At 38.6% G+C, this 27,039-nt stretch overlaps 1 protein-coding gene across 4 annotated transcripts; it reads left to right on the forward strand.

Moving 5' to 3' along the window:
* The first annotated feature begins 1,069 nt into the window (after positions 1-1,069).
* POLE2 (DNA polymerase epsilon 2, accessory subunit) lies at positions 1,070-27,039 on the forward strand. 4 transcript variants are annotated; one of them, XM_026654248.2, is made up of 19 exons: positions 1,071-1,180; positions 3,883-3,983; positions 5,168-5,243; positions 6,800-6,877; positions 8,038-8,131; positions 10,118-10,192; positions 11,418-11,501; positions 12,728-12,784; positions 13,218-13,266; positions 14,415-14,487; positions 15,848-16,020; positions 18,070-18,159; positions 18,349-18,403; positions 20,048-20,107; positions 20,205-20,282; positions 20,824-20,932; positions 23,439-23,615; positions 23,855-23,922; positions 25,611-27,039. In XM_026654248.2, the coding sequence occupies exons 1-19, from the start codon at positions 1,113-1,115 to the stop codon at positions 25,627-25,629; spliced, it is 1,584 nt and encodes a 527-aa protein (XP_026510033.2). In that variant the 5' UTR covers positions 1,071-1,112; the 3' UTR covers positions 25,630-27,039. The 4 variants fall into 4 exon arrangements, 3 of the variants coding, with proteins under 3 accessions (XP_026510032.2, XP_026510035.2, XP_026510033.2); XR_003369916.2 differs by having other exon boundaries at positions 1,070-1,180; positions 23,439-23,922; positions 25,611-25,641; XM_026654247.2 differs by lacking the exon at positions 25,611-27,039 and having other exon boundaries at positions 1,070-1,180; positions 23,439-24,389.

Below are 27,039 nucleotides of genomic sequence, written 5' to 3' on the forward strand. Positions count from 1 at the left end.
TCTCCTCTAATTTTTGTTGTCTCCTGTTTTTAATTTAATTCACACATTTAGTAGATCACTTGTCAGTTATGGGCTTTAACAGGTTGAGAGCCATAAACTTGGAGCTCTGCTTTATCCTGCCAAGAACTGAGAGCACTGATTATGCTATTCCAGTGACACAGCTTGTCCTGTTGAATTTATTTTCATCCATGTTCCCTTCTCTGCAGGTGCTACTTACATTGCTGCACAGAGCAAAAGACTGGGGCCTAGATGAAAAGAAAGGAAATACAGACCCAGTGCTCTCAGAGCAAACCCTAAAACTAACTAACACCCACAGAGGGACAGGAAGGTTCCTACTTGCATAAACCAGCCTGAAAACACTTTTGAAGTTTTTAAATTATGTTTAATTTCAGGTACAGAAGAGGAAATGAAGGAGGGAAACTGAAACAATGGCAGGCACAGAACTGTCCAGAGGTTGACAAATTCTTTTGGTACCCTGCAGTTTCCAGACGGTGACATTTAGAAGGCCAGAGTAACTTTTGGACCCTACCCTCCATGAACTCCAAAAAGAGAAATAAGTTTAATTCCAACTCTTAGATCATCCTTGTGAAAAGACCTGCTGAAATGTTTCACTTATATGACCAAAAAAGATAGTGTAGAACCTACAGGGGAGTGTAAAAACCTCTCAGATGTGTTACTGGCTCTAATAAATATTATGTGCCTTAAAACTGCAATGAAGTCAATATATTGATTCTGCTTTTTTGAGTTTTGAGGAGAAAAAAAATGCTCCCCCTTCCCATGGCTCAATATCAGAGATGATGTGTAGGAATGGACCCCCCCGCCCAGAACAGGACCAAGGCCTGGGTCTGCTGCTACTGGGACCGGAGGCGATTGTAACAACGATGCTGATGGCAGAGGATACAGGTCCCTACAAGCACTGCCCTGGCCTGCCCATCCGAGCTGACCAATGCCCGGCGCCTGCCCCAGCTGAGGGGAACTTAGAGCAAAGCTTGACACCCGCTTGCCGACGTCCACGGGAACTGTTGCGTCCGCCGCCCCGCCTCATTGGCAGGGACAGGCCCGGCCTAGCCCCTAGAGGCGGGGCCGTCGCCCGGTGGCGCCAACTGTTCAAGATGGCTGCAGAGAAGCTGAGGAGCAAAGTGGGCTCTGCCTTCAAGATGCACGGTTTGCTGCTCCGAGCGTGAGTAGCCGGCCCGTTAGAGGCTCGGGGCCCGCTCTCCGCCCGCGGCCGGGCCCGGCTCGGGGTGGCACAGAGCGAGCGTGGGGAGTGGCAGCCCCCCAGGGGGGAGAGGCGGGGACATGCAGCGCCCCCTTCCCGTGCCTGGGGGGCGGCTGATAACAGCGACTCCGTCCCAAGGCCATCCTGTTCCTCCTCCCGACCCTGGTAGCCCCAAGTGGGGAGAGCCTGGCCCGCCCGCGAGTGACCCACCGTCCTCCATCACCAGTGGGAGACACTGATACTCAGAAACTTACTCCTCAGTGGTGTTCCCAGTCCACGATAATGGGCCCATATAAAAATCTGGGGAGGTGGAAAATACGTCCTTCCAGGCTAGAGACCGCAGCAGTCAGGCACTTGAACGTGTAATGTCTCTTCTGCCCAATAATGAGAATACTTGGTACAGATCTTACGGGCTTCAGCCCAGAGCTGCACAGGTATTTAGGCTCCTGACTTCCATTGAAATCAGTGGAAGTTAGGAGCCTAAGTACCTGTGAGGATCTGGGCCTTAATCTTGGTGTTATACTGGAACAGAAGTAAAACTCTTCCTGCTAGTGGTTGAAGGAATCCTTTGTCATTTTAAATACAGTCCTCAGTATGGAACCACTAGTCCAGCTATCACTCACCAGACATGCTGGGGGTGCATAAGCTTTATACTATCTGGTGTCACTTCTGTTCCTGCAACCCAGCTGGCAGGCTTTTATTTCTCTTGCACTTAGAAGTATTGTAAACACAAATAATAGAGTACTCACTTGTGGCTTACTGAATAAAAGCCTTGAGAATAGGAGTAGGTTCATGCTACAGATTAGTGTTCATCATAAACTTTGTGTGTGAGATTTATGACCTATGATCTCCCTTTACATGAGTATAAAATGTATTAACTATGGTTTAAATCTCAAATAATTAGGCCCTACAAAGACTTAGGCAGATGCTTAGTTTGCACACTATGAGTAGTCCCATGGGGTTCACAGTGCATAAAGTCATTCATGTACCTAATTTTTTTTCAGGATTAGGGCCTATGGTTGCAAAGGAAATGAGTTTATTTTCAAGTAGGTTCCTCATGGAAATTAACATGGCTGTGTAGAGCATTCTATGCATCTCAACACCATTGGTAGCCTGATCTGAGGGCAGGCCTAGGGTTAGTCTAGAAAGAATGTCTACCCTATGCACCTTTTAGCGACACAGCTGTGCCACTACAGCCGTGCCGCTAAAAGGCGCGCAGTGTAGCCGCTGTTTGTCGGCAGGAGAGAGTTCTCCCGCCGTCAAAAAACTTCCACCTCCAATGAGCGGCGGTAGCTTTGTCGGCAGGAGAGCTCTCCCGCTGACAAAGTGCTTTTCACACGGGCGTTTTTTGTCTGCAAAACTTTTGTCGTTCAGGGTGTGTTTTTTCCCCCCACCCCTGAACAACAAAAGTTTTGTCGTTCAGGTTCCACTATAGACAAAGCCTAACAGGAGACTTACACCCAACCACTAATATTCTCATTTCAGTGCTCAATTATTTACAATAATGTGGTTCTGTTGCTCATATTTGTTTGTCTAGAGAACTTATTACAATAGTGATTCTCTTTTTCTTTTGGCTTGGACAGGGGATTCAGTTATGCAGGGCATTACATTTTTTTAAAAACATTTTTTAAATACAATTATTTTGGACAGTGTCCTACAGTTATTTCATTACTGAGATTTCTGAGGATTCTAAGTTCAGAGCTCCTGGGACCCAGGGGTTAAATGTTGTGAAATATTTTGAAGTTCATACTGTTGACAAAAATGTAATTTTTGATCAGCTGTTAGATGACATTAATCACAGAATTGCTTTTCTTTAAATACTGGCCTTTAGTATGAGTTTTAGGGAAGGACTGCAGATGAAAAAATCGTACTTTAAGTGGAATTATATATTGCTTTTTAAAATAGCTCTTATATTGATTCCCCCCCTTTCTATTGCAAAATAATAGTTATACTGGCAGTGTGAGGCATCTGACAGCCCTGTCTATAGATACACATCTTAGAACTACTCTGATTGTCAGGTTTTTTTTTGTAAGAAGAGAGCTTCTATCCTTCCTTTTCAATACTTCCTTCAGATGAGTGGGAACTCCAGAACTGTGGGAGCGAGTCGGTGGTATTTTGAATATAATAATTTGAGTTTCTGGTCCAAGTGGAAGGAATATTTTTCCCTGTGTTTTCTCTCCTTTCTTCCTTGATTCCCTTCCCTTTTATATGTCTGTCTTCTCTCCCTTTTATTTTTAACGTTTCCATGGATAGTATTCAGAGCATCATACTTCCACTGTGTCAAGATAATAAGTCTTCCCAAAGATGATGATGTCTCTAGGATAGATCAGACTTTGTGTTGCCTTCTCCTTAAAAGCCTACATAGTAGGGTAGGACATTGGATTGTTCAGTGAGCATCCTGCCTTTAGGATCTATTGAGATCACCAAGGCCTGCTGCTTTATACTTAATTTTTCTATTCTTGGAGCTTTTTTAATTTCAGAGCATCTTTGATTTAGATGGGATCAGGATAATTATTTCTATGCTCTTTCTCGCTAATAACCACAAGCCTTATAGCAGTTGTGTGTGCACGTGCCAATATTATAATAGTGGCTATAAAGCTTATAATTTATTTATTGAATATTAATTTCTTATCTTGGCTAATTTATTTTTTCATTCCAATTAGTGAAGCTAATAAATACCTTATTGAAGCTCTTCAGTCTGTCAATGAGTTAGAGCTTGAAGATGTAATAGAAAACATCATTGATGCTGTTGAAAAACAGCCTTGTAAGTAACCTTTTTTTCTAAACCAATCCTGCCTTTATGTTATCTGTAAAAAGAAAAACCTACTGACAGCTCACTAAGGTGTTTGTTCTAGTCAAGCTGTTTGAACATAGATGCATGTTACATATATTTACTGTTGACTTCCTGTTTTGCTAAATATTAAGGTTTATCACTTCATCAAAAACCAATATAATTTTGCCACTTCAGAAGTCTGGCAGCCCTGCTTCTCCTGACTGTCCCAGTAGTAGTGAAATTATTTAATTCCAGGTCATGGCTTCCATCTTGGATTTAGAACAAAAACTTTATCAATTTTAAAGCTTTGAAAACTAAATTTTAAATTTTCTTCATGTTTAAGTACTGCCTGTGTATGTGCGTGCGTACATGTGTCTGTGCAATTGAAAATACAATTTTTAAACCTTTAAGCAGCCTCAGGGATTAATGCTGTCTGAAAAATCCTTTAGGAATTTTGTGCTTTCTTTGGGACCCAGTAGAACTATGCACTTTTTCCTACAAGGAAGGTACCACTCTTAAAATGACAGCACTATCACTAGTGATAGAATTTAACTTCAAAAATATAAAAATATCTCAGTTGGACACAATGAAGATTACAGTTTGTTGAATGCCCAGATTATGTGAACCTGTATAAAAAGCTTCTGAAACAATGAACCTGCAGTATATGAAACTTCTGTAGGCTATTCTGGCAGGCTGACAGGGACTAACTATAATGATCTTGTTCTAAATTCTGAGTGAATTAACTACAGATAACAGTATGAAGATTTGTGTAGAGATGTAGCTTTCTGGCAAATATATTTAATGAACTGCCTTTAGAAATTTGCCATAGAAAATTTAGGGTACCATATGTAACTTACTGAAAATATAATGATTTGTAAAGAATATTTAAGAGACACTATGAAGGAGGATATTGAACCATTTTTGTAAAATATTTGAAACATACACCTCTACTCCGATATAACGCGACCCGATATAACGCGATAAAGCAGCGCTCCGGGGGGGCTGCGTGCTCCGGTGGATCAAAGCAAGTTCGATATAATGCGGTTTCACCTGTAACGCAGTAAGATTTTTTTGGCTCCCGAGGACAGCGTTATATCGGGGTAGAGGTGTATTTAATTTGATACTTGTCATTTTCCATAGGCTGTAATTTTAATCTTATGAAATGTTCTTTTCAGTGTCATCTAATATGATTGAACGGGCCACAGTGGAAGCCGCAGTCCAGGAATGTAGCCAGTCATTAGATGAAACTATGTACGGTGATACACATTTATTTTTATTTGAAATTTATGGCTATATAGTGTGCATTCACTGATTTCTTCTTGGGGAATAAATGTCAGATGTTTTCTGCAATGCTAATAACACAGTAATTGCTCTGTGTTTTTTGTCTCCTGATATTTAATTTAAAACTGAGTAATATTCTTTCTTAGGAAATTTTCTTCCCAAGTATAGATCTGTAGGGATTGTGATATGGTTCTAACATTCTGAAATTAAAATGCTATAGGTTTTTGTTATACGTAGTATATATTGAATATCTACCAACAAAAATAGAAATAAACATTTTTGAGAATGAACTTTATTTTTGTGCATTTTCAGTTGAACTTTCTCTTTTCCATTATTACTCATCAAAATTATTATTTTTTTGCATTTCTTATGATATCTTTTGTTCTTGAAACATTTAATGATGCTCTTTTCTACTCAGTTTTGCTTTTACTAGACTGTTACTGAATTTTGAAAACTGTGACCCATTGTTGGGGCTGTTGAGAGTATTATGTGTGTTTGTGTGATACACACTCATAGCTATAGATAATATGAAAGGATTTATTTAAAATTGTGTTTATTGGGATTGTAATACAAACTGACTAAAGCAGATAAATGATTAAGAAAGTCAATAAGGTGGTGCAACTCCATAGTTCCAAGATATGAGGGCATATCCCCATTTGACTTGGAATACTTTCTCTTTTGCCAGTTTGTTAGAACTGTAACAACATAAGCAGTTTGTTTCACATACTTGCTCTCACATATTTAGGTCTCAATCCTGAAGAGAAATCTTTGTGGGTAGATCCTGGTGCAGAGTACCTCTGAAGTCAATAGAGCTCTGTGGACCAAAGAGTCTCCCTTCCTGTATCTCTTGAATTCTGTTGTGATAAACTCAAAGACAAAGCATCCGTCAGAGAGCCATGTTGTTCCATAACAAAGGCATTTTCTCCCTTAGGCAATCATGGATGTTTTCTGCCTGTAAGATTCAATACGTCCTGACATTACAAGTCAATGCTGTAATTTTTATCAACTCTGAAGCTGATACAATTATAATAAAAGGATTAAAAACTTAGATTAATTGTTGGAAGGGAATCAACAATAAATTCAGTGGCATACAACCCTTCCATGAAATGGTATGAAAAGTAGCATGCATATGTAGTAGCCACTTTTTAAAAATTATCTTGACCGTACCAAAACTATTTTATTTCAACTAGGTACCAGTGCATATTAATAAATAATCTTGACAAATTCTGTTTGAAAATTTTGGCAATTTTTGTTAATTAAAGACAGAGAGAAAAAGGAGCGCACAATTTATTTTCTCTTTAATTTCCATTCAGAATTTAAAAACAATATTTTCTGTAAATAAGATGCAGATACAATGGTCAGTGGTCGGGGGAGGGGACTGGAAAGGAAAAGAATGAAAGAGTTAACAAAAGGGATGTGTTAACATTCTTTTACTCAAAACAAGGTTTCTGTGGAGCACTGAAGTTAGCTGTTTCCTTGGAATAGTTCTTTTCTCAAATAAAGCTTTAAATGTATTGTGGTTTCAGAGAACACATTTTCAATATTATCGGGGCCTTTGACGTTCCACGTTATGTTTATAATTCAGAAAGGAAGAAGTTTCTACCGTAAGTCTTTCCATTTCTTAAGTCTCAGCTGCTATTTTTCTGACATTACTAATTGTCCATGTATCAAAGCCTTTATTATTGTATAGTTAAAATTGCCATCTACAAACTTTCACTCTTGGATTGTGTGCCGGTCTCAAGATGGATGATATGTGATTCAAGAGTGAATATGTTGTGGACACGCTGCCTTTAGAAAACTGATTATAACAAACTCTTTTTCAGAGAGTTGTTTTTTTTTTGTTTTTTGTTAAATAGGGTTTACTTCTATACAAAGTTAGTTGAACTCATTAGGTTACTCTGTTTTAAAGGTCATGGTAAATAATGGCAGGTAAATATATTTACAACTGGGCCATGGGTCAAGTCTTTCTCTTTCAGTAGCATGGAGTCAAAATAGGTAATCTTTGTTCTGTGATGATTGGTACAATATATGCAGTACTGCTGGTGATGATATTGGCCCTAAGTTGTATCTATTTGTCCATCAGTTTTTTGGTTTGAACATTTTGTTATATGCTATTTGATGAGGGACAGAAGAAGTCCATATAGCACTTAATCCATCCCCTTCGATGAGATGGCTTTCATGCCTCACAAAGTGTGTGTGGTTTTTTCCTATTTGTCTGATTTTGTAGTAAACTCTATAGACAAGTTGCTTATGTTGTAGCACACAGAAATCTATTCATAGCTAACTGATATGTGTGAAGGAATTTACACCTATTTTCCTTTAGAGTAGAATCCTTTCTTAACTTTTGTTCATGATTCTGCTGAAAGCATCCTGCATGGTTGCTGTAGATTTTTAATTCTGAATCCCACTCTGTAGCTTCCAAGGTTGGCAGGAGCTGGGAGTTCTGTGAAGATGTGCTGCTAAGCCAGAACAAGGATAATATCTTTATTCATTTAAGAAACAGAGTTGTGTCCAGTGCTGCTCAGCTGGAAAGATGTGACAAAGAAGTGCTAGTGTTAAAGGGGAGAAAATGAGTGCAATCTTCAGTATATATAAATAAATGGGATTCCTAGCAGAAAACTCCCTCTCTGACCAAATAAAATATGCAATAGCATTGAAGACTTTGTAGCTTCCTACTTATATAGAGATTTAGATTAAAATATCATTGGGTCTTTGTTTTAAAAAAAATAAACAAATAAATAAATCATGACTAACTTTCTTCCAGTCTATCAATGACCAACCATCCTGCACCAAATTTATTTGGAACTGCCAGGGATAAAGCAGAGTTGTTTCGTGAACGCTACACCATCTTGCAGCAGGTGAGTGAAAGAAAGGTTTTGATTTGTTTAATGCTATCATCTCATGTTCTGAGAGAGACATATATGTATAGTAAGGCATTTATAGTGGAGCAGCTAGTATGAGCCACCGTTGTAAACTTATAAAATCAGGATGTTACAGGTTAAATTGACTATCCTATGAAATTATATGGCATTATGGATTCTGATGTGTTTTGGTATCTGTTACTGTGTTTGAAAGGTGATCTGTGACTAACATTAAGAATCACATACCAACTTTTGAACTGTATGCTGAATGCACCAAACAGATTCTATCTTAGCCTTAAAATTTAAGGTCCACTGAAACTGTGGACTACAAGCTACTGCTTCAAGTGATGTTGCAGGCAGTGCTGCACTGGCAACATCACATGCATAATGGAAACTGCTAGAGTTTGGAGATGGGGGGGGGGGGGGGTTTAGGGTGGGAGGTGGAGATGGAATTTGTTCCTTAATAAATTTATATTGCGCAGGTTTGGAAGGTAAGACTGTTAATAGAAAAGCCCATGTACCTTATGGGTACAATAAAAACTTTGCAAACTAGTAGCATGCACCAAACTTTTCTCTGACTTTTTTTAATAGAAACCATTAAAAATTGAAATGTATTTTTGTGAGGGAGGAATGTGTGTGACTTTTTAATTCTCACGTAGGCTGGCTCCATGTTTCACTGAGTGTAATGTCATTAGTATAGTGTGGGCTGGGACTCTGGCAGGTTAAAAGACGAAAAACCCTATACTTTCTTTAATATTTGAGGCATTCTTGTTTGCTAAGATATTTTATTTAGTCATCTTTTAATTTACAAAATGGCTCTGGCTTTCTTCCTTTGGATGGAGAATCTCCTCACAGCCATCCATACGTTTGTCATAGCCTGGTTAGATTTGTGCTATGCGCTCTATTGGGAGATACCCTTTAGAAGACCACTTGGAAGCTTTATTTGGTGCAGATACAGCCATCTATCTGATTAGTAGAATTTGTTGATCTGAATACATGATCCCTGGGTTCCATGAAGTGTACTAAGTGCAATTCAAGGTGTAGGTTCTGATCTGTGAAGTTCCAGATCATGTGGAATCTGACTACCATAGATGCCTCCTCTTTTCCTATGCAATATCATGGTATCTGTGATAAACTGAGGCACTTCTTCTGAGACCTTTAGATGTGCATTCCTGATTGCTGGAGGCAGGGCATTTTCAGCAGAGGGGGCTTTGGTTATGTAACTCACTTTTTTGGTTCTCCAGAAGGCTGGGATTTTTTAATCTTAAACTAGAGGTGCCAATCACATTTTGTTTTGGTCAGGGATTTATTAGCCTGTGGACCTTGTTGGGTTATTGCTTGCACTATGCTGGGATGGTCTGGGGTTAGAGCAGTTTGAGTTGCCGATTGGAATTCAGTTTTATTTGTTGTTGCATTTATTTTTGGGTCAGGTGTTCAAGTGCCATGTTAGTGGGTGCATAAAAGCCATTAAAAGAAACAAATACCATTGTAAAGCTGAAAACTTTTCTTCATTCTCTTTGCCATTCACTTTTAAAGCATTGCCTGGTAAACGTAGGCCCCATCATTCAAAGATTAATGCAGGAGCTTAACTTTTTAGATTGTAAGCTCTTTAGGGCTGGGACTGCCTCTTTACTATATGTTTGTATACAGCATTTCGTACAATGGGTCCATCACTGGGACCTCTTCCCTGCCAAGGTACTAATGTTGTTATAAATAATATATAACAAGACATCTTGCATGTCTTTAAAAAGTTACCTCTCAAACTTCTGTTTTATTGCAGGTATTATTTATGCTTTATTATTTGGAAGTAAATTCTTGTTAAAAAATATTGTGGTTTCCAAATCACAAGATGTTGGCTGAAACTGAATAAGAGAATTTAAAAATAGCATTTCATATAGTGTGTATGTAGTGAGTCGACTTTTCCTTTTTTTTGGGTGGTGGTGATCATTTTTAACCAGATCACATTAATCTCGGTTTTTCTAGAGGACTCATAGACATGAGTTGTTTACTCCTTCAGCGATTGGTGCTCATCCTGATGACAGCAGGAGTAAATTCCAGGTAAAAATATTAGTATTTTCTTGGGGTGGGGGAGAAGTGTATGCTCAGTGTGGTTTAATTCATTAATATTTCCCCACTTGATACCCAAGTGTTAATCCTGACTTTTGTACCCAGTGAACATGAGATATTTTCTATTGTCTTAGTCTCTTTCTACATCACAAAATCTTTGTATCTGGCTCAATTCAACATGACTAGCAGGCTGCTCAAAAACAACTTTTAACTGGAAGAGAGGTCTGGCTGAGGTGCATTGGCAGAGAACCTTCCCACACTGCTTCCATTAAGCTTGAGATATTTTCCCCATCCCTCACTTTCATAAGCACTAAATTCACAAATTTAGAGCTAATAAAGTCATCAGCCTACTACCAATAAGCTCGCTCTCTTTTTCTGTGTCTTTATTTGTGCTGTGGGTTGGGAGCTTCAGGTACCAAATTGTAGCCTTTCAGTTATCCACTGTCCTGACCCTTCCTTTTTCTCCATATCAAAAGCGCTGCAAGGGCTTTGAAAGAGCAAAATAAATAGATCTAAATTGAGTTGGAATAAATCCCTCTTAATTCTATACTAGTATATTACTTTCTTGACTGCTACGTCTCCCCCGTCACCAGGAGCATGCATAATGTGTATGCTGACGCTAAGAAGGTTGCTTCTTCTGATTAGAGTATAATGCCAATCTGTGGCCCAACAAAATACGGTTTCTCGGTAGTGATATAGACTGCACCTTCCTTGCACAGGACTTTTGGTATCAGCTGTGTCACATTTCCAGAACTCTGGAGAATCAGGTGTTGTCTTGAGTCCTTCTAACCATGACTCAACTAAAAGCGACTGGTGTTACCAAATGACTTGTGGGCCAGCTCAGTGATTCAAATTCTGTTCTGCTGATAAATGTATGTTGCTATCATTGACAAAATTTATTCCAGGGCAGAAATTTGGCCCCGTATGTTTAATTTTAATCCATTTGTAAATTAAACTTCTCATATTTTTGCCATTTTTGCTTCACCCACTGAACAATTTTAAGATAGTAGCCATTATTAACAACTTTTTCTCCCTAAACACTGGTGCATATGACACACACATGTATCCTCAAGTTACCAGTGAAACTGAATCATATTATAACTAATTTATTTATATAAACTATAGCATGTACTGTGCAGTACTTAACTTGCTTACTTAAGAACAGACTTATAGAAGGTGTAATTTAAATCTCACCTACTTCACTCTTTGATTCCAGCTTAAAACAATAGAAACTCTGTTGGGCAATACAGCTAAAGTTGGGGAAGTGATTGTTCTTGGGATGATAACACAGCTAAAAGAGGTAGGATACATTTTATTGTGGAGTCTTTTAGTTGTCATGCTTTCAGCAATACAATATTTTAAAAAATTATATGGCTTAAATATCTCAATTATGGCCTGATCCTGCTTCTATTTAAGTCAATGGCAAAACCCCCATTGACTTAAATGATGCAGGAAAAGTCTTTTATACGGAACGCTTTCTTAGGAACAGTCAATAACTTACTCATAAGGGTAACTGCATTTTTCTCTTCAAAGGACAGAATTCTGTAGCACTTCAACTTCCTGTAAATCTGGACTGTTAGTCAGACAGTTTCTAGAGAGTTCCAACTTCAACCACTGAAATCTTGAAATGTTATGTCTGAACTTGCCAGTGCATTTTTTATACCTCTTGCGATAAAGAAGGATATAAAAATCAAAACAACTTCTGCAGATAAAATATTTTACAATTTCATCCTTTATCAGATGATTGTTTTTAATTCTCTAAGGTTGCAATGTTTGAAATAAAAACATTTGCTTAAGTCATTGCTAGATTCATAAACTAGAAGCATTTTTTGCAATATGGTATGTTTCAAGTATCTAGGAAAGGTAAAACAACAGTCTCTAAATTTAAACATCTGACATGATGTATCAAATGCTTTCCCTTTATATGTCCTGAAACTTGTTAAAAATCAAGATTGAAGCCAAAATTATGCAGTGTGCCTAATGATAATCTGGTTCCATCACTGATGTAAGTTGTTGGCTAAAATCAGAGGTGGTTAGGTTGAGGGTTGGTTTTGGAAATTGGTTTGTTTGGCATGGACTAGCACAATGAAAATCTTTGTTTTTGTTATGAAGAAGCCAGCAACAGGTTCTGTTGGTGCCTGAGTAATCCGTTTTGTGAGAATGGTTTGGGAGTTTGTGTGAGATCTCCTTTGGCCAACATTCTAGCAAAGGGTGATTGCCATTGGAGTCATGAATTCTCTGAACCAGTGCCTAAGAATAAGTAGGTGCCTAACAAATATAGGAAAAAGGGTTAACCCATTTTCCCATAATGTCTTCCCCAGTATGCAGCCACATGCAGCACTTGCTGAAGATGGGGAAATGAGATGCTTTTACCCTGTTATCAGCTCTGATTTGGGGGTCAAAAGGGTCCCTGACAATAGTGTGGACTCTTTGCTTCTCTCTGGAGTGTGATAGCATAATCTCCATTGATCTAGAGGTATACATTGTTTTGATATGCTTTTGATTTTTTTTAATTTTACTTTTTAGGGGAAGTTTTTCTTGGAAGATCCTACAGGAGTTGTTCAGCTAGACCTTAGTAAAGCAATATCCTTTCTATGCAATTTAGGGATTTAAGAGGTTTTCAGAAAAATTACTGTAAAACTGTATCATTTCACACTTTAAAAAGGCGAACGATTACATTTTAAAAGTACACATACACAACTGCAGTCCTCCACGTTTTCCCATGATAATAACTGAGTTTGCCTCAGCTCAAAGACATAAAAAGGGGTTGTTGTAATAGGGTTGGGCTTGTTGCAGTGGGGTTTGTATTCTGCCTCTTGGAAACCTGTCTGGAGTTAGGAGATGTTCCTGTTCACATGCTATCCATGCAGCCAACTACCAGGTTGATCACCTTACTCTCATTCAGCATGTAATGCATTTCACTGGCCCCAACCAGCCTTACTCTACACCACCTGTAAAATAGATTTTCTTTCAGTATCCCCATCTAACAAGAACATTGTTCTTAACAGCTTTGCACCAGTTCCACAGTGGCTTATATACTGAGTCATGCTTTGTTTTGGCAGAAGGTAAAACAAAATTTTTTTGCTAACTTTTAAAATACTATCCTTTCTCTTCGGACCATTATTGTAACAATATACTCTCTTGAGGTGGATAAAGAAGCAAATGATTTAAGTCAGTATTTATGCTAATGAGGTTTGTCTGTGAACTGAGGGTATGTCTTCACTACCCGCCGATCCGGCGGGTAGCAATCGGTCTATCGGGGATCGACTTACCGCGTCTCGTGAGGACGCGGTAAAATCGATCCCTGATCGCTCTGCCGTCGACTCCGGAAATCCACCTCAGCAAGAGGCGGCAGCGGAGTTGGCGGCAGCGCGGCAGCGGTCGGCTTTCCCCCGTCCTCACCGCCAGGTAAGCCGACCTAAAATACGCAACTTCAGCTACGGTATTCACGTAGCTGAAGTTGCGTATCTTAGGTCGGACCCCCGCTGTAGTGTAGACCTAGCCTGAGAGGGTGATTGAAATTCTTGCCCCTGAGCTTGGATCTTTCACAGCCAATCGCTGTCTTATGGGGTTCAACCCCGAGAGGTTCTGAGTACTCTTTTTCCAGTGAAATCAGTGGGACCCAACAGTGCTTAGCACCTCTCAAGACTGGATGTTCAGTTTGTGTGGAGAAGATGTGCATGAAGAAAAAATGAATTAAACTGGGGAAAGAAAATAGTGGCAACGTCTGTGTGGGACTAGAAAATAATTTAATGAGGCAAATACAGTATTTTCAGATTGCAAAATGCTTTATCTTGTTAGTAAGACCCTAATTCTGCAAACACTGTGATGGGACTACACACAGTAGTAAATTTGAGCACCTGTGTCTAAGTGAAGAATTGGGGCTTTTGGTGTCTATGTTGGCATAAATTCAGGTGGACAACTTTTCTTATTGGTAGCACTTTACTTTATAAAATATAAATAATTTCAACATGCATAATATAATCTGCATAATATCAACAATTTCTTATTTTATGATAATATATAATGTTTTAAAGATTTCATAATTAACTAAATGGAAAATAAATAAGAAAGGGTGGAAGTAGTGTCATTTTCATATTTTTGAGCTTTTGCTTTTTATTAAATTGAAACAATGTTAGTATAAAATACAGTGTTAAAGATATGTTCAATTTACTAAAATGTATTTCTGTGGGGCGGGGATTAAACTTCCTAGGCTGGTATGAGGATCAAGTATTCCATGTGAATGCTTTTGGATTTCCACCTACTGAGCCTTCTGCTACCACTAGGTATAAAAATGACTTTTAATTACTTCATTCTGACTTCTCATATTTTGTTATACCTTTCAAAGTACTGCTATTGTTTGTTATTTGTAGAACATCAACGGTGTGCTTTCCTTTCTTTCTTAAAAATGTTGCATTGACTTTTATATCTTGCTGGTCCATTTAAGCCTGATCCAAACCCCATTGTGTCAGTGGAAAGAGTCCCAGTGGTTAAGGGGCTTTGGATCGGGCCTTTTGTGCATTAATATTGATAATGATATAAGCCCTTGCTAGATAGAGATTGGGAAACTACTGCATGGGAATGAGGAAATGGGATGCAAGGATTGCTCTGAGGATGAATGTGAAAGAGAACCCAGGACCAAGACACCAATGAGAATGTGTTAAAGTTTAGCAAGTCAAAGCCCAAGCTTAATGTCTGGATGACTGCCTTTTCTGTCTTCACCCCTTGATTTCCCCCCCATATAGATACTGAATGTCATCTTGTCTAATTTTCAATTAGCAAAGATTTTTCATAATAAAAGTTTATATTAATTGGGAAAATGGGTCATAGCCAGAAGCCAAAAATGATTTGGGAAGAAGAAGGGGTTAACCAGAGACTCCAGGCAGAAACTCCACCAAGTAGAGGCAGAAGCAGCCAAACCAGGGACTGCTGCACAGTAGGAGGGAGTGGAGGGGGAAGTAAGGGGTAAAATGGCAATCAGCTGGGGCCACCCTTTCCCCCAGCAGCCTTCTGAATCCAGAACTGTGCAGTGGAGAACCCCCCTACTCTGGCAGGCATTAGGTCTCAGGATCCAGGTGGTGCCCCCATGTGGACTGCAAGAGGAGCCAGCTAGAGATTCAAGCTGGCAGGGGTGGAAGAAGCCAAAGCAGAGACCTTTTAGATCTCTGGACATTCAAAGAACTTTCTACAGTTTGACGGTACTTTCTCTGCCCTGTGCTGATTAGGTCTTTGCTCCGACCCTTCCATTCCCCTGACTCCTCCTTCACAGTCTCTTCACCTCATCTTCACTCCACACCTGCCCATTATCCTCTTCTCCCCTTCCCATTTCTTTCTATTTAGCTGATCCCCTCCTAAGGTAAACTCACCCAAAATAAATAAATTTATTTAATTAAATTGTGGAACCAAGATGCTGTTTGCTGCTACCACATTGTTCACTCTGCTTGTATGTTCTACCCCTTTCCTGTCCTGTGTCTGCCTGCTATATTTAGATTGTAAGCTCTTAAGGCCAGGGACCATCTACTACTCTGTACAATGCCTACCACAGTGGGGTCCCACTCTTGAGGGGCCCTTAATTACTACGGCAGTAAACATGTTAAAATAAATAAAAACCTGAAGAATGACAAAATATTGTTTTTAATTATGTAGGGCATATTATGGGAACATAAACTTTTTTGGAGGGCCTTCTTCAACTTCAGTAAAAGCTTCTGCAAAACTGAAACAACTGGAGGATGAAAATGAAGATGCCATGTTTGTTTTTGTTTCTGATGTTTGGTTGGACCAAGTGGAAGTGTTAGAAAAGCTTCACACTATGTTTTCAGGTAGGTGCAGTGTTTGCTTTTTTAGCTGACCCTTATGTTGAAGAATGTTTCAGCAGTTTGGTTTGGCTTTATGACTTTAAATAGGTTCTTTTGCCAAAAAAGGAGTTGTGGTGTTTTTTCGTCAAGTTGTGATATGACAACTAATCTGTCACTGTTAAGCAGATGCTGAGAAAAGCTGGGGCAGCAGCATAATAGTCACTAGCCACATGCCACTGTCAGCATGAACACATGACTGGATAACCTTACATTTAGAGAGAGAGTTACGTGGGGCACATCTTATTGAGTGTAGAACCCTGCCAAATCTATACCCAGTTCTGATGAAAAGTCGATCTTTCTTTAAGTGGTTGCAGCTCTGATTCATGGCTTGTATTATTTTTCTTATTTGGACCCCTCTCTAACAGTTTTTAAAATTGATCTGCATTGTGTTTTTGCAAAAAGTTGTGAGCTCAGAGAGTTCTCTATATTTCCTTTAGTAACAATATTGTTTTGAGTTGTAGACATGTTATGTGATGTGACAAGAATGTTTGCCTTGTTTCTTCCTTGGCCTTTTTTTTTAAAGAAACCTTTTCCTTTATGGAATCTAATACTGCCTCTTGTGCCCTTGCTGGTTTTAGCAGTAAGAACATGCTATGATTTATTCTTAAAATATGCACTGTTTCTTCTCCCCCCCCCCCCCCCCCCCCCCCCCACACACATCATTACATTAGTAGTGTTGACAGGTCTTGTATAGCAAATGTCTGAGTGATCCATGAGTTGCCTCTTGGTGTTCCAAAATACTTTTGGAACAAAATGTATTCTCTGCCTTGGATAGAATGCAAATGTTGGGAGGTGGAAAAAACAAAATCATAGGTGGGAAATTACTGTTAATTTATTGAAAATTGGAGACAAATTATCAAACTCTATCCTAGTATCAGACATTATGGAAACCAATAAAGTCACTTCTTGTCAACATTTGTCAAAATAATTAAACTGGTGTAAGACTGCATATGATAAAGTAATAAAGGGATCTTGATCAGTTAAGTATCCTACTTCTTAGGATGCATGTTATAGATTTACTATTTCAAAAATTAGGTCAAATAAGAGTTTTATTTATAGATAAATATGGCATACTTTTTAAAAACATACAGTAATATTTGGGAGAAATGTCAGAATAGAGACATTGGTTAGGAGTTAAATTTTTCTTGACATAAAACCTTTTGTTAGATGCTTCATTTATCAATTGAATTTTAAGCCAGTGGAACAAAACTTGAGCCTGGAATAGAATAATTTAAAAAATTGGGATGTAAATCAGAGATATATAGGAAAGCCTCAGTACTTGTTCTTGTTAATTTTTATTGGTAATTTGGTTTATTTTGGTTATTTTAATTTGTTGGATTACTTACTAGTATTTTGTGTTATCAGGTTGCTGTTTCTTTTTGTGATTTGTTGAATTTAAAATATTTGTCAGAGAGACTTAGACTGTTTAGAGAGGTACCTCTAATTAACAATCTAAAGAAAGAATAAGTACACTGTAGTATGTTGGAATTACCTTTTAGTGGAGAGAGAGAGAGAGGCGTGTGTTTGCACACTCAAACTTTGGAACATATATACACACATCTTACAGATACTGTAAGGGTATCTGTCCTTTTTACTATTGTAAAGGGAAAGTAGGCATTTTTAAAATTAGTGTATTTATTTTGAATAAATCTGTGTGATTTGATTGCTTTTGTGTGGAAATACTAACTATTGGCCTAATCTGCTCCTACTGAAGTCTGGAGCTGGAGCAGACCCTGTGTTGTTGTTGCTGCAGATAACAGAGGATTCCCTGTAAATGAGATGGTGCATCTCAATCCCGTTCCCCTCTAAATAGTTATAAATAAATAAGCAAGCAAGCTGTCTCCTAAATTCCTGCTTTAAAATAATTGCTTGGCCACGTTAACAGTGATAAAGCTGGAAGCACTGCCCCAGCTTCTGATCCTAATGAAACAGACTGGAGGGTGAACTGTTCATCAGTGAAGAATACTAAAGTACAAAGTAATACTGAGTGTAATGTCCATGTATCTTTCCCAGGTTACTCCTCTGTGCCTCCAACTTGCTTTTTCTTTTGTGGAAATTTTTCATCTGCACCATATGGAAAAAATCAAATTCAATCCCTAAAAGGTATGAAAGTCTTTGTAGTCGGATATTTATTGTACATTAAATGGGCAACAAATATTGATTAAAATATATACTTTTTCACTTGTATTACATTTTTAATGTTTTAGGAGAGACCGTATTTTAGACCTATTAAAACATTTCTAGACAGATAGTGTCATAAGAAATCCTTAAATGCATTTTTTCTGACTTCAGATTCCCTCAAGGCTCTTGCTGACATAATATGTGAATACCCCAGCATTCATAAAAGGTATGTATCAAAATGCTACATAATGGTAATGTTATGTTTATTATGTGAAAAAGTTAACAGAATAGTTGTGCTAATGACTTTTAAATACTTCCATAATTACTATGGGTCAGCTATGATTGTGTAGCTGTTCACAGTATCATGCCACAGTGTTGAACCAAGGTCATATTACATCCGATGGTCCAGGGACATCTACATCGAGCACATCACCGGCCACCGACAGTACCAGGAGCTGTGAGCCAGAATGACATCGTTCTCTCACTACAAGAAAGGGACTAAGTGACCTTCTCCGTTGGATCATATGAACTGGAACCATAAACTCCCTGAACATTAAATCTCACCAAATGAGGGTCAATCCATCCTCATCATCATATCCACTCATTATTAACCACACCCAAACATAGCCACTTTATGAACTTCATACTCTCATATCTCAATGTCTGTACTTTGATCCATCAACCTTTTACCCCTAATCGGGGATATTGCAGATTATGTATTCCTCATGCCACCTTATCTTAAACCAAACTTTGCACTCTCGATAATCTGTATGTTATTCCCTGATAACCAGAAACTTCTATGCTCAAACTCTGTTCACTATTTTTTTTAACATCATCTTAATAAAATTTTTATTTTGGGAGGTGTGTAAGGTTTGGATCCAGCCTGTGATAGCTCTGTAATGTGAGCTAGTTTGTTGAACAAAGGTTAGACCAATTCTCCAGCTCTGGAACTGTTTTCATGTATACTAGTTATAGCCCCTGATCTTGCCAGAGTGATATTCAGGTGAACTTCTGTGCCTGCCTGGTGCCCAGTGGGGGGGGGGTCTGCCCATGCAAAGCTTGCTGCACGATCAGGGCCTAAGTTGGATTTTATAAATTCAAATGTAAGATCTTACACTGCTGGAAGCAACTGCAGGCCTTCAAGCTGTGCAAGCCCCAGAAAGCTTCATCAGAAATATTGGCTTGATACAGACCCACTTCCTTTCCTCCTCTCCCCCAAACAGCTTTCCACAGCCATTATTTTAGGAGCAATGTAGTAGAAGGTGAGCTCCTGTAAATGATCTCCGTACACTTGGTTGTTCCTGTTTCTCTGGTCTTTCAAAGCCTCCTTCCATGGCTGTGGGGCTGACGCTCCCCACAAAACCCTCTTTAAAACTCACCTTTGCTGTGATGCCTACAAAAAACTTGACAGTGGTTAGGCCATTGCTTTGCTGACACCATTGCCAATCATGCTGACCCATATTCTTGTTGTTTCCTTGTGCTCACTTGTCTGTTTGTTCATCTGTTGTCTCGTCTTATACTTCAACGTAAGCTCTTTGAGCACGGATTCGTTTTGTTTTGTGTTTGTACAGCACCTAACACAATGGGGCCCTGGTCTGTGACTATGGTCATACAAATAAATACTACTACTACATGGATTTGAGGGTATGGAGGGAAAGGCAGGGATAGCCAAGCTCATCCTCTCCATCTTCTGATGCTCTGAATTTGTAATAACAGCACTCAATTTACTGGAGCTGGTCCCCAAAGTGGGTACCCATAGAGTAACATTACTTAAGCATCTGTGTAGTTTGATTCATAATATGTAGCTTAAATTTAGATAATTGCAATTATGACTATATTAAACATAAGTTATGCATTAAATTGTTTATAGCAGTCGATTTGTGTTTGTTCCTGGTCCTGAAGATCCTGGTCCTGGTCCAATTTTGCCAAGGCAAGTTTGCTACATGGTTTTTCTAATTTTAAGAACTTTCTAGTACAATATTGCTAAAGAGCATACAAATCTTCTGCAATGTTACTCTTTGTTGTAGGCCACCACTAGCCGAAAACATCACTAGTGAATTCAGACAGCAGGTGCCATTTTCAGTTTTCACTACAAATCCTTGCAGGTAAATGTGTGTCTTTTATAGTAACTAGAGAATGCCAAACACTTATTGCTATTTTTCATATTGTTTTAGTGAGTGACCAGTTTGTGTGTAGAAGTAACATTCTTAAAATGTGTGATAGCTACAATAAATATATTAGAGGGAAATTAGTTTTAAACATTAGCAGTAAAAGGTACATTTTACCTTGAAACCTTTTCTACTTGTTATTTATTGAGGAATAAAGAAGTCTATGTATCCTTTAAAATTAGTATCTATACATAGTGTGCAATTATCTTGTATTCTTCCCTCACCTAAAAATTCAGTAGCAGAGATATAAACAAAGACAGCTCAGATCCAATGTGTTTACTTTTCTATATTTGAAAGGAAGGGAGATGTGATGTCAGGATTTGGAGAAAGTGGTTTTAATTGCAATTTATCTTTAAATTTTGTAGGTATAAACAATAGGGAAGAGATTGACATTGAAATATTTTTCCAGGCTTTCTTAACATGTATTACTTCATTCCAATGCCAGGAAAATTAATTTCATTCAGTATTTTCTATTCAGGGTTCAATACTGCACACAAGAAATCATCATCTTTCGTGAAGATTTAGTAAATAAAATGTGCAGAAATTGCGTGCGCTTTCCAAGCACCAACTTGGATATTCCTAACCATGTAAGTTAAGAGTATGCTGTAGCCTTTTATTCTGTTCAATGTTAATTATCCCTCAGTGGGTTCAGCTCTGCGGCTACAGTCTCAAATTCCACAGAGTCACCTCTGTTAGTTCTAGAATTAGAGTTCATAGGAACACATGAAACCATAGGCAAATAACAAGAGCATCTATCTTTTAGTAGTTTTATTAAAGTTACCAACAAAGTTGTAAACGTCACAACATATACAGTTCCTATGGACGCGTATAATGAACTAATTATACCTACAGACATACTCGCATCCTCCTAGATGGTATTAGAGTCTGATGGCCCTCTCATGGATTGGACTATCAATACAAGAATGATTCCTGCTGGAGTTTCCCATAGGAAGCCCAATTTTCCTGCTCTGGGCACCCCTTTTATACTGAGAGTCTGTCTACACCAGGGGTTCTCAAACTGGGGGTCGGGACCCCTCAGGGGGTTGAGGTTATTATATGGGGGGTCATGAGCTGTCAGCCTGCAGCCCAAACCCTGCTTTGCATTCAGCATTTACAGTGGTGTTAAATACATAAAAAGGTGTTTTTAATTTATAAGGGGGGGTCGCACTTAGAGGCTTGATATGTGAAAGGGGTCACTAGTACAAAAGTTTGAGAACCACTGATCTATACCCACATTCTGCGTATGTCCATAAAAGTGTCAACCCTCTCTTTCTTATTGATTTTGTGTCCCCTGGAAACACAAGGGCCCCCAAATTCTATAGGCTGGGTAGGTTCTTGTCAACATTGACCTACCACCTTTGCGGTTAGGGCACGTGTTAAGAAGCAATATTTGTTGTTTCAGCATTTTATTATTTAATTTTAATCTTCCCAGCTGTACTTTCGCAATGTTACTGATTAATCCCTCTTTCCCATCATCTCTTGAGTTATTTCTCAGTCATTGTCTTGCGCAATAATTTCTTGTCTCCAAAGCCTAAAATAGCTAAGCTAAAGTCTTGCAGGCTTCGGCCTACAGGTCTTGCATTTCAGCTTGTCTTACTCATGTCTAATACTTGGTTCCTCTAAATACTGATTAATCTTATACTTTTATCATCCTACAAATCAACTCTAATTAACATACAATGAATATATATCAGATTCATATAGATTCATAGATTCTAGGACTGGAAGGGACCTCGAGAGGTCATCGAGTCCAGTCCCCTGCCCGCATCATATAACATACTGATTAATTATCACATCACATGATATATGAATACTAAAAATAATCATTGGTTACAATGCCCAACATTTCTTGTTAAGATCTCCTTGATTTACAGTGTTTTATACAAAATTTATGTACCTTTTAGTTCCGTATCACTTACCTCAGTATAACAAAACCTCATAATAGTCAGAATGTTTGATGACTGAGGACAGTATTGTAAAAAGAGTTCAGTGTGTACGTTACTACTTCAGAAGCAAGTTCTATAGTAAAATAACTGAAGATCTAACATAAAACTGGCAGCATTCAGAGTTCTTTGAGTCCTTGTCTCTCTGGATCCCATTGCTGGGGTCCAGGCACCTATGTGCACAAGTTTGGAACTTTCTAGCAGCTAGTGTTCTGGGTGTGTATGTTGCCAGTAATAGCCATTGTGCCAAGAAATTCTGACTTCTTAATGAAAGGTTTAGCACAATATATCCTGTTGTGCCTTGATATTCCAGGGGTCAGAATGGTGGCTGAGTTTATATAGTTTTGTTTGTGGGTACCCAAGGCTTGCACAACTTGGCACGTATTTGTCTCTGAGGTTTCCTTCCCTTACCGGATCACACAACAGTGGAGCCTTTTTGTGTCAAGAGCAACCCAGTCAAAAACAAAATTTACAAATCTTCATTTTGTGTGTGCACGCATGCCACAAATCTTTACTTTCTATATTAATGACAAAAACACCTTTCTCCCTCCTATTGTATGTGTCAGCAAGGATGCTTTCTGCATGACTCCACAGCATTTTCCCTCTGAGAGCTGCATTGCGTTGTACCCATAGTGCCCTCCTCCTTTTCAGTCTGCGTCATTAAAGCAATTTAATGGGCGGGGAAAACCTTGCCATCATATTGACTTTATGGCATATTCAGGTCTTCATTAATATCAGTGGAACCATAGAGTCACATGTATGTAATGCTTCCATTAATAGTGGTTGGTGGTTCTTCAAACACAGTATATCCATGGAATAATTCTGATTTGACTATATATATGTGTCTATTAATCTTACTATTCATTACTTGAGATTGTAACTGAGACCTCACACTTAGTTGTTATGGAGTTGTGGTGCAGAAGGATTAGGATTTCTAGTGAGACATAAGCAGAAATAGATGCTCTTTTCACAAACACATGTGCCTTTCTGCAAGTGTCACTGATTAATAAACAAGAGAGGAGAAATACATGAAAACTATAAGCATCTCTGAGTTGCTTTTAAGATGGAGAATTGGTAACTAATTATGGCAAACATGAATTTTGGTTGATTGCACATTTCATTTTGATTTTCTTTTCTTTTTGTCTTGCAGTTTGTAAAGACTATATTATCACAAGGACATCTGACTCCACTTCCACTTTATGTCAGCCCTGTATTTTGGGCATATGATTACACCTTGAGAGTGTACCCTGTGCCAGATCTGATCGTCACTGCAGATAAATATGATCCTTTCACCGTTACTAATACTGACTGCCTTTGCATAAATCCTGTAAGATTTTCTTTATGCTTTACCAAAATAAGGACACTACATCGCCAAGAAGCAGAGAATTGTATGATATCTTTAAAATTGAATTTATTCAATGAAATTATTTTAAGTATTCTTAGTAGGCCAAATATAGCAGGGAAACTATTGTATGGTTAACAGACAAAAAGAAAGCAGTTACACTTTGTTCTTTGCACAATAACACTACAAATGCTGACACAAGTTTGGTGTATTTTTCATTATAGGGTTCTTTTCCAAGAAGTGGATTTTCATTCAAAGTGTTCTATCCCTCCAACAAAACAGTAGAAGACAGGTAAATAGCTTCAGGACCTGATGTTATTAACAAATGATTAACATAACCACTTTCTGCTTGCTTTCTTCTCAGAATGAACAGGAATATTTAATGATCTAGACAAAAGAACATAATCTCTGGTTACCCCACAGGGATCTACTTGTACCCATACATAGCATTCTTGGGGACAGTGAAGTGACGGTCAGATTTTGCCTTCAGAAACAAACATGCAGCTCCCATTGAAGCTAATGGGAGTGAAGTACACAAACCTCAGGGCAGGAACAGGCCATTTCCCACTAACATGAATTTGTATTTGCTTATTTATTTTTTAAATGCAACAATATCTTAACAGTAGCTGGACGCAAATCAAATGTTCCAATAACTAACACATAATTTTTGACTTATACTTTATACATAAATACACTCTACCTCGATATAACGCTGTCCTCGGGAGCCAAAAAATCTTACCGCGTTATAGGTGAAACCGCGTTATATCGAACTTGCTTTGATCCACCAAAGAGCGCAGCCCCGGTCCCCTGGAGCACTGCTTTATATCCAAATTTGTGTTATATCGGGTCGCGTTATATTTAGAGGTGTATGTGTGTATTCAGGGTCCTGAATCCCTACAAAACAAACCATAAATTTACAAATTATAGTAAAAATTTAGGTGATAAAATAGTAAAATCAGTAAGTTTAACACACAAAAAAAGTACCTTATACTTTTCAGTACCTCAAGCCCAATGGTGATGCTGAAAGTAAGTAATTAACTTATGGAGGTTAGGGTTGCCAACTTTCTAATTTCTGAAAACCAGACACTACCGCAGGAGTGCCAGAACCTCCCCCTGTCCTGCCTCTTCTCCCATGCCCAACCCCCTGCCCCCCCCCCCCCTCCTCCCCCAATCCTCCTCCCTCCACCTCCACCACCCCCCCCCCCCCCACAGCTGGGCTCTCTCTGCTCCTGCGCTGGCAGAGAGTTGCAGCCCCTGACAGGGAGCCTGCCTGCCCACGAGATGCAGGTAGGAGTCAACCCTGGTTGAGCAGGGGCTGGCGCAGGTTGATGACCGGGTGCTCCTCTCTCTCTTTCCCCTCCCCCCGGTAACTGGACTTTTGGTGTCCAATCAAGACACTACACGTCCCCTTTCGAGTGGATTTTCTGGTAAAAAAACGGACATCTGGCAATCTCATTGGAGGTGGTGCTGTATTGTGCCTCGATCTAGTCAACAAGTGGTTGTGGGTTAGTTTTAGATTTCCAGTATTTTACACCTGTAAACTTCATCTGGTCCAGACAGTGATTGGAAAAAAGGCCAGTCAGAATGTACTGGAAAGAGAAAGCTTTGTATAGTAGGTTTACTGTTGTGATGAGATCTGCTTCATTTTGAATCAATTACAATAGAAGCTTAGGAGAAATGTGAAAAATATTTCTTGTATTAGATAGAGCTCTGTGATTCAGTTAATAAGTCTGTCTAGATTTTTTTTTTTTAAATGGCTGGTATAAACCCTTAAAAATAAGGGAGTCTATAATAGACGTGTTCAGACAGCTTTGACCAGAAGATAGAAAATACCCCACTAAAAGGCAGTAAATCTGTTCAAATATTTGAGACTTTATTAAACCTTTCAGGTATGAAAGAGCATAATGGTAGTAAGTGAATTAGTTTCAAGAAACAATGATGCATGTTATAAAAATTAAATATTGTTTTTAATATTTTCAGCAAACTTCAAGATCTCTGAATTTCTGAACGACTGCATGAAGAAGTCAAATATTCTGTTCCAACATATTGCAGAACTAATTTTAGATTGTTTCATATGGTTATGGATTTATTTTATTGTGTGTTAGATTATTCATATTTAAATGTCAATGCAAAAGACTGAAATTTTGTAAATAAATTTTACAGGAAAAAAATGTCAGTGTTAGTTTCTTAGAAGAATGAAGGATTCATAATATACTGTGTGTTTGAGTTAACCTGCAAGATCGAAAACTAGAAGTGGGGATGCAATTAAAACAGATACTCAAACTGGATATACTTAAACATTAAGTACGTATTCAAAATTGTGTGCCTCTTCCGAGAATTTTGTTTTTTAACCTTGTGCTAGTCTTTTTTAAGTCAGGATCTACTTCTGACACACAGGTACAGAAGACCTCTTTCTTGAGCAGTTTTGTATGATTTATTCTACACTTGATTTGACAGTTTAAACGTAAGTATGTGCCTTAAATATTTGCTTAGTCTCCTTTGAAACCAGCACAGAGTAGCCTGCACCTTGTCTTGGCTATACTGCTGTGTTTGATGAAATCCAGTGAAATACCAGTGAGGGGAAAAAAGTACTGGCCATCAAAGGCTTCCTTTGGCATACACAGAAAGATTTGAGCTTGGCTGCTAAAGAGTGTGACATAAAACGTTTCCTCACTGAAGTATTTTATGCCATAGTGTCTGTACAGAATTAGAAATATCTTTGAAATGTAACTGTTAGAGGCATTTGGACAGACACTGAATCACATGATAGACAAAATTATTTGTGTGAGGCAGAATCTTCTTTGAAGAGCAGCTGCAAAAATATTTTAAACTGTAGTAATTTTGACATTTCTGCACTAACACCATTCTTGCACCTGATCCAATAAAGACACCTTGGAAACAAGCAGGAACATTAAAGTATCTAACTGCTTGACCTTGTTTTGTTAGGTACCAGGGACATAGGGAAAGGTAGGAGACAGGTTCTGGAGGCCAAATTTAGTAGCATTCTCTGAAATGCTTCCAGTCCCACACGCAGGGCCAGTTAGACAGGCAGAGGCTCAATGCGTGAATGAGATGACGGTGTTGGGAAGAGGGATTTCGGTTTATCAGAAACTGGGGAACCTTTTGGGAAAGGAGGAGCCTATACAGGAAGGACCTAAACCAAAGCGGAACCAGATTGCTGGCATGCAGAATTAAAAAGGTCATAGAGGACTTTTTAAACTAAGAACTAGGGGAAAGCCAACAATTGTGGAAGAGCACACGGTTTGGACAGAGACATCCCTTAGAGCAGTGGTTCTCAACCTTTCTAGACTACCATACCCCTTTCAAGAGTGTGATTTGTCTGTGTACCTCAAGTTTCACCTCACTTAAACTACTTGCTTACAAAATCAGACATAAAAATACAAGTGTC

The sequence above is a fragment of the Terrapene carolina genome, unplaced genomic scaffold, assembly GCF_002925995.2.
Source record: "Terrapene carolina triunguis isolate 2854851 unplaced genomic scaffold, T_m_triunguis-2.0 Scaffold189, whole genome shotgun sequence".
NCBI classification, from domain to species: Eukaryota; Metazoa; Chordata; order Testudines; family Emydidae; genus Terrapene; species Terrapene triunguis.

Bases quoted from the DNA above. Each gene is read 5' to 3' on its own strand.
- POLE2 (XM_026654247.2), top strand. From the start codon at position 1,113: ATGGCTGCAGAGAAGCTGAGGAGCAAAGTGGGCTCTGCCTTCAAGATG. The intron at 10,193-11,417 runs GTAAAAATATTA...CTTTGATTCCAG, and splicing joins ACAGCAGGAGTAAATTCCAG to CTTAAAACAATAGAAACTCT. The intron at 18,404-20,047 runs GTATGTATCAAA...AATTGTTTATAG, and splicing joins TACCCCAGCATTCATAAAAG to CAGTCGATTTGTGTTTGTTC.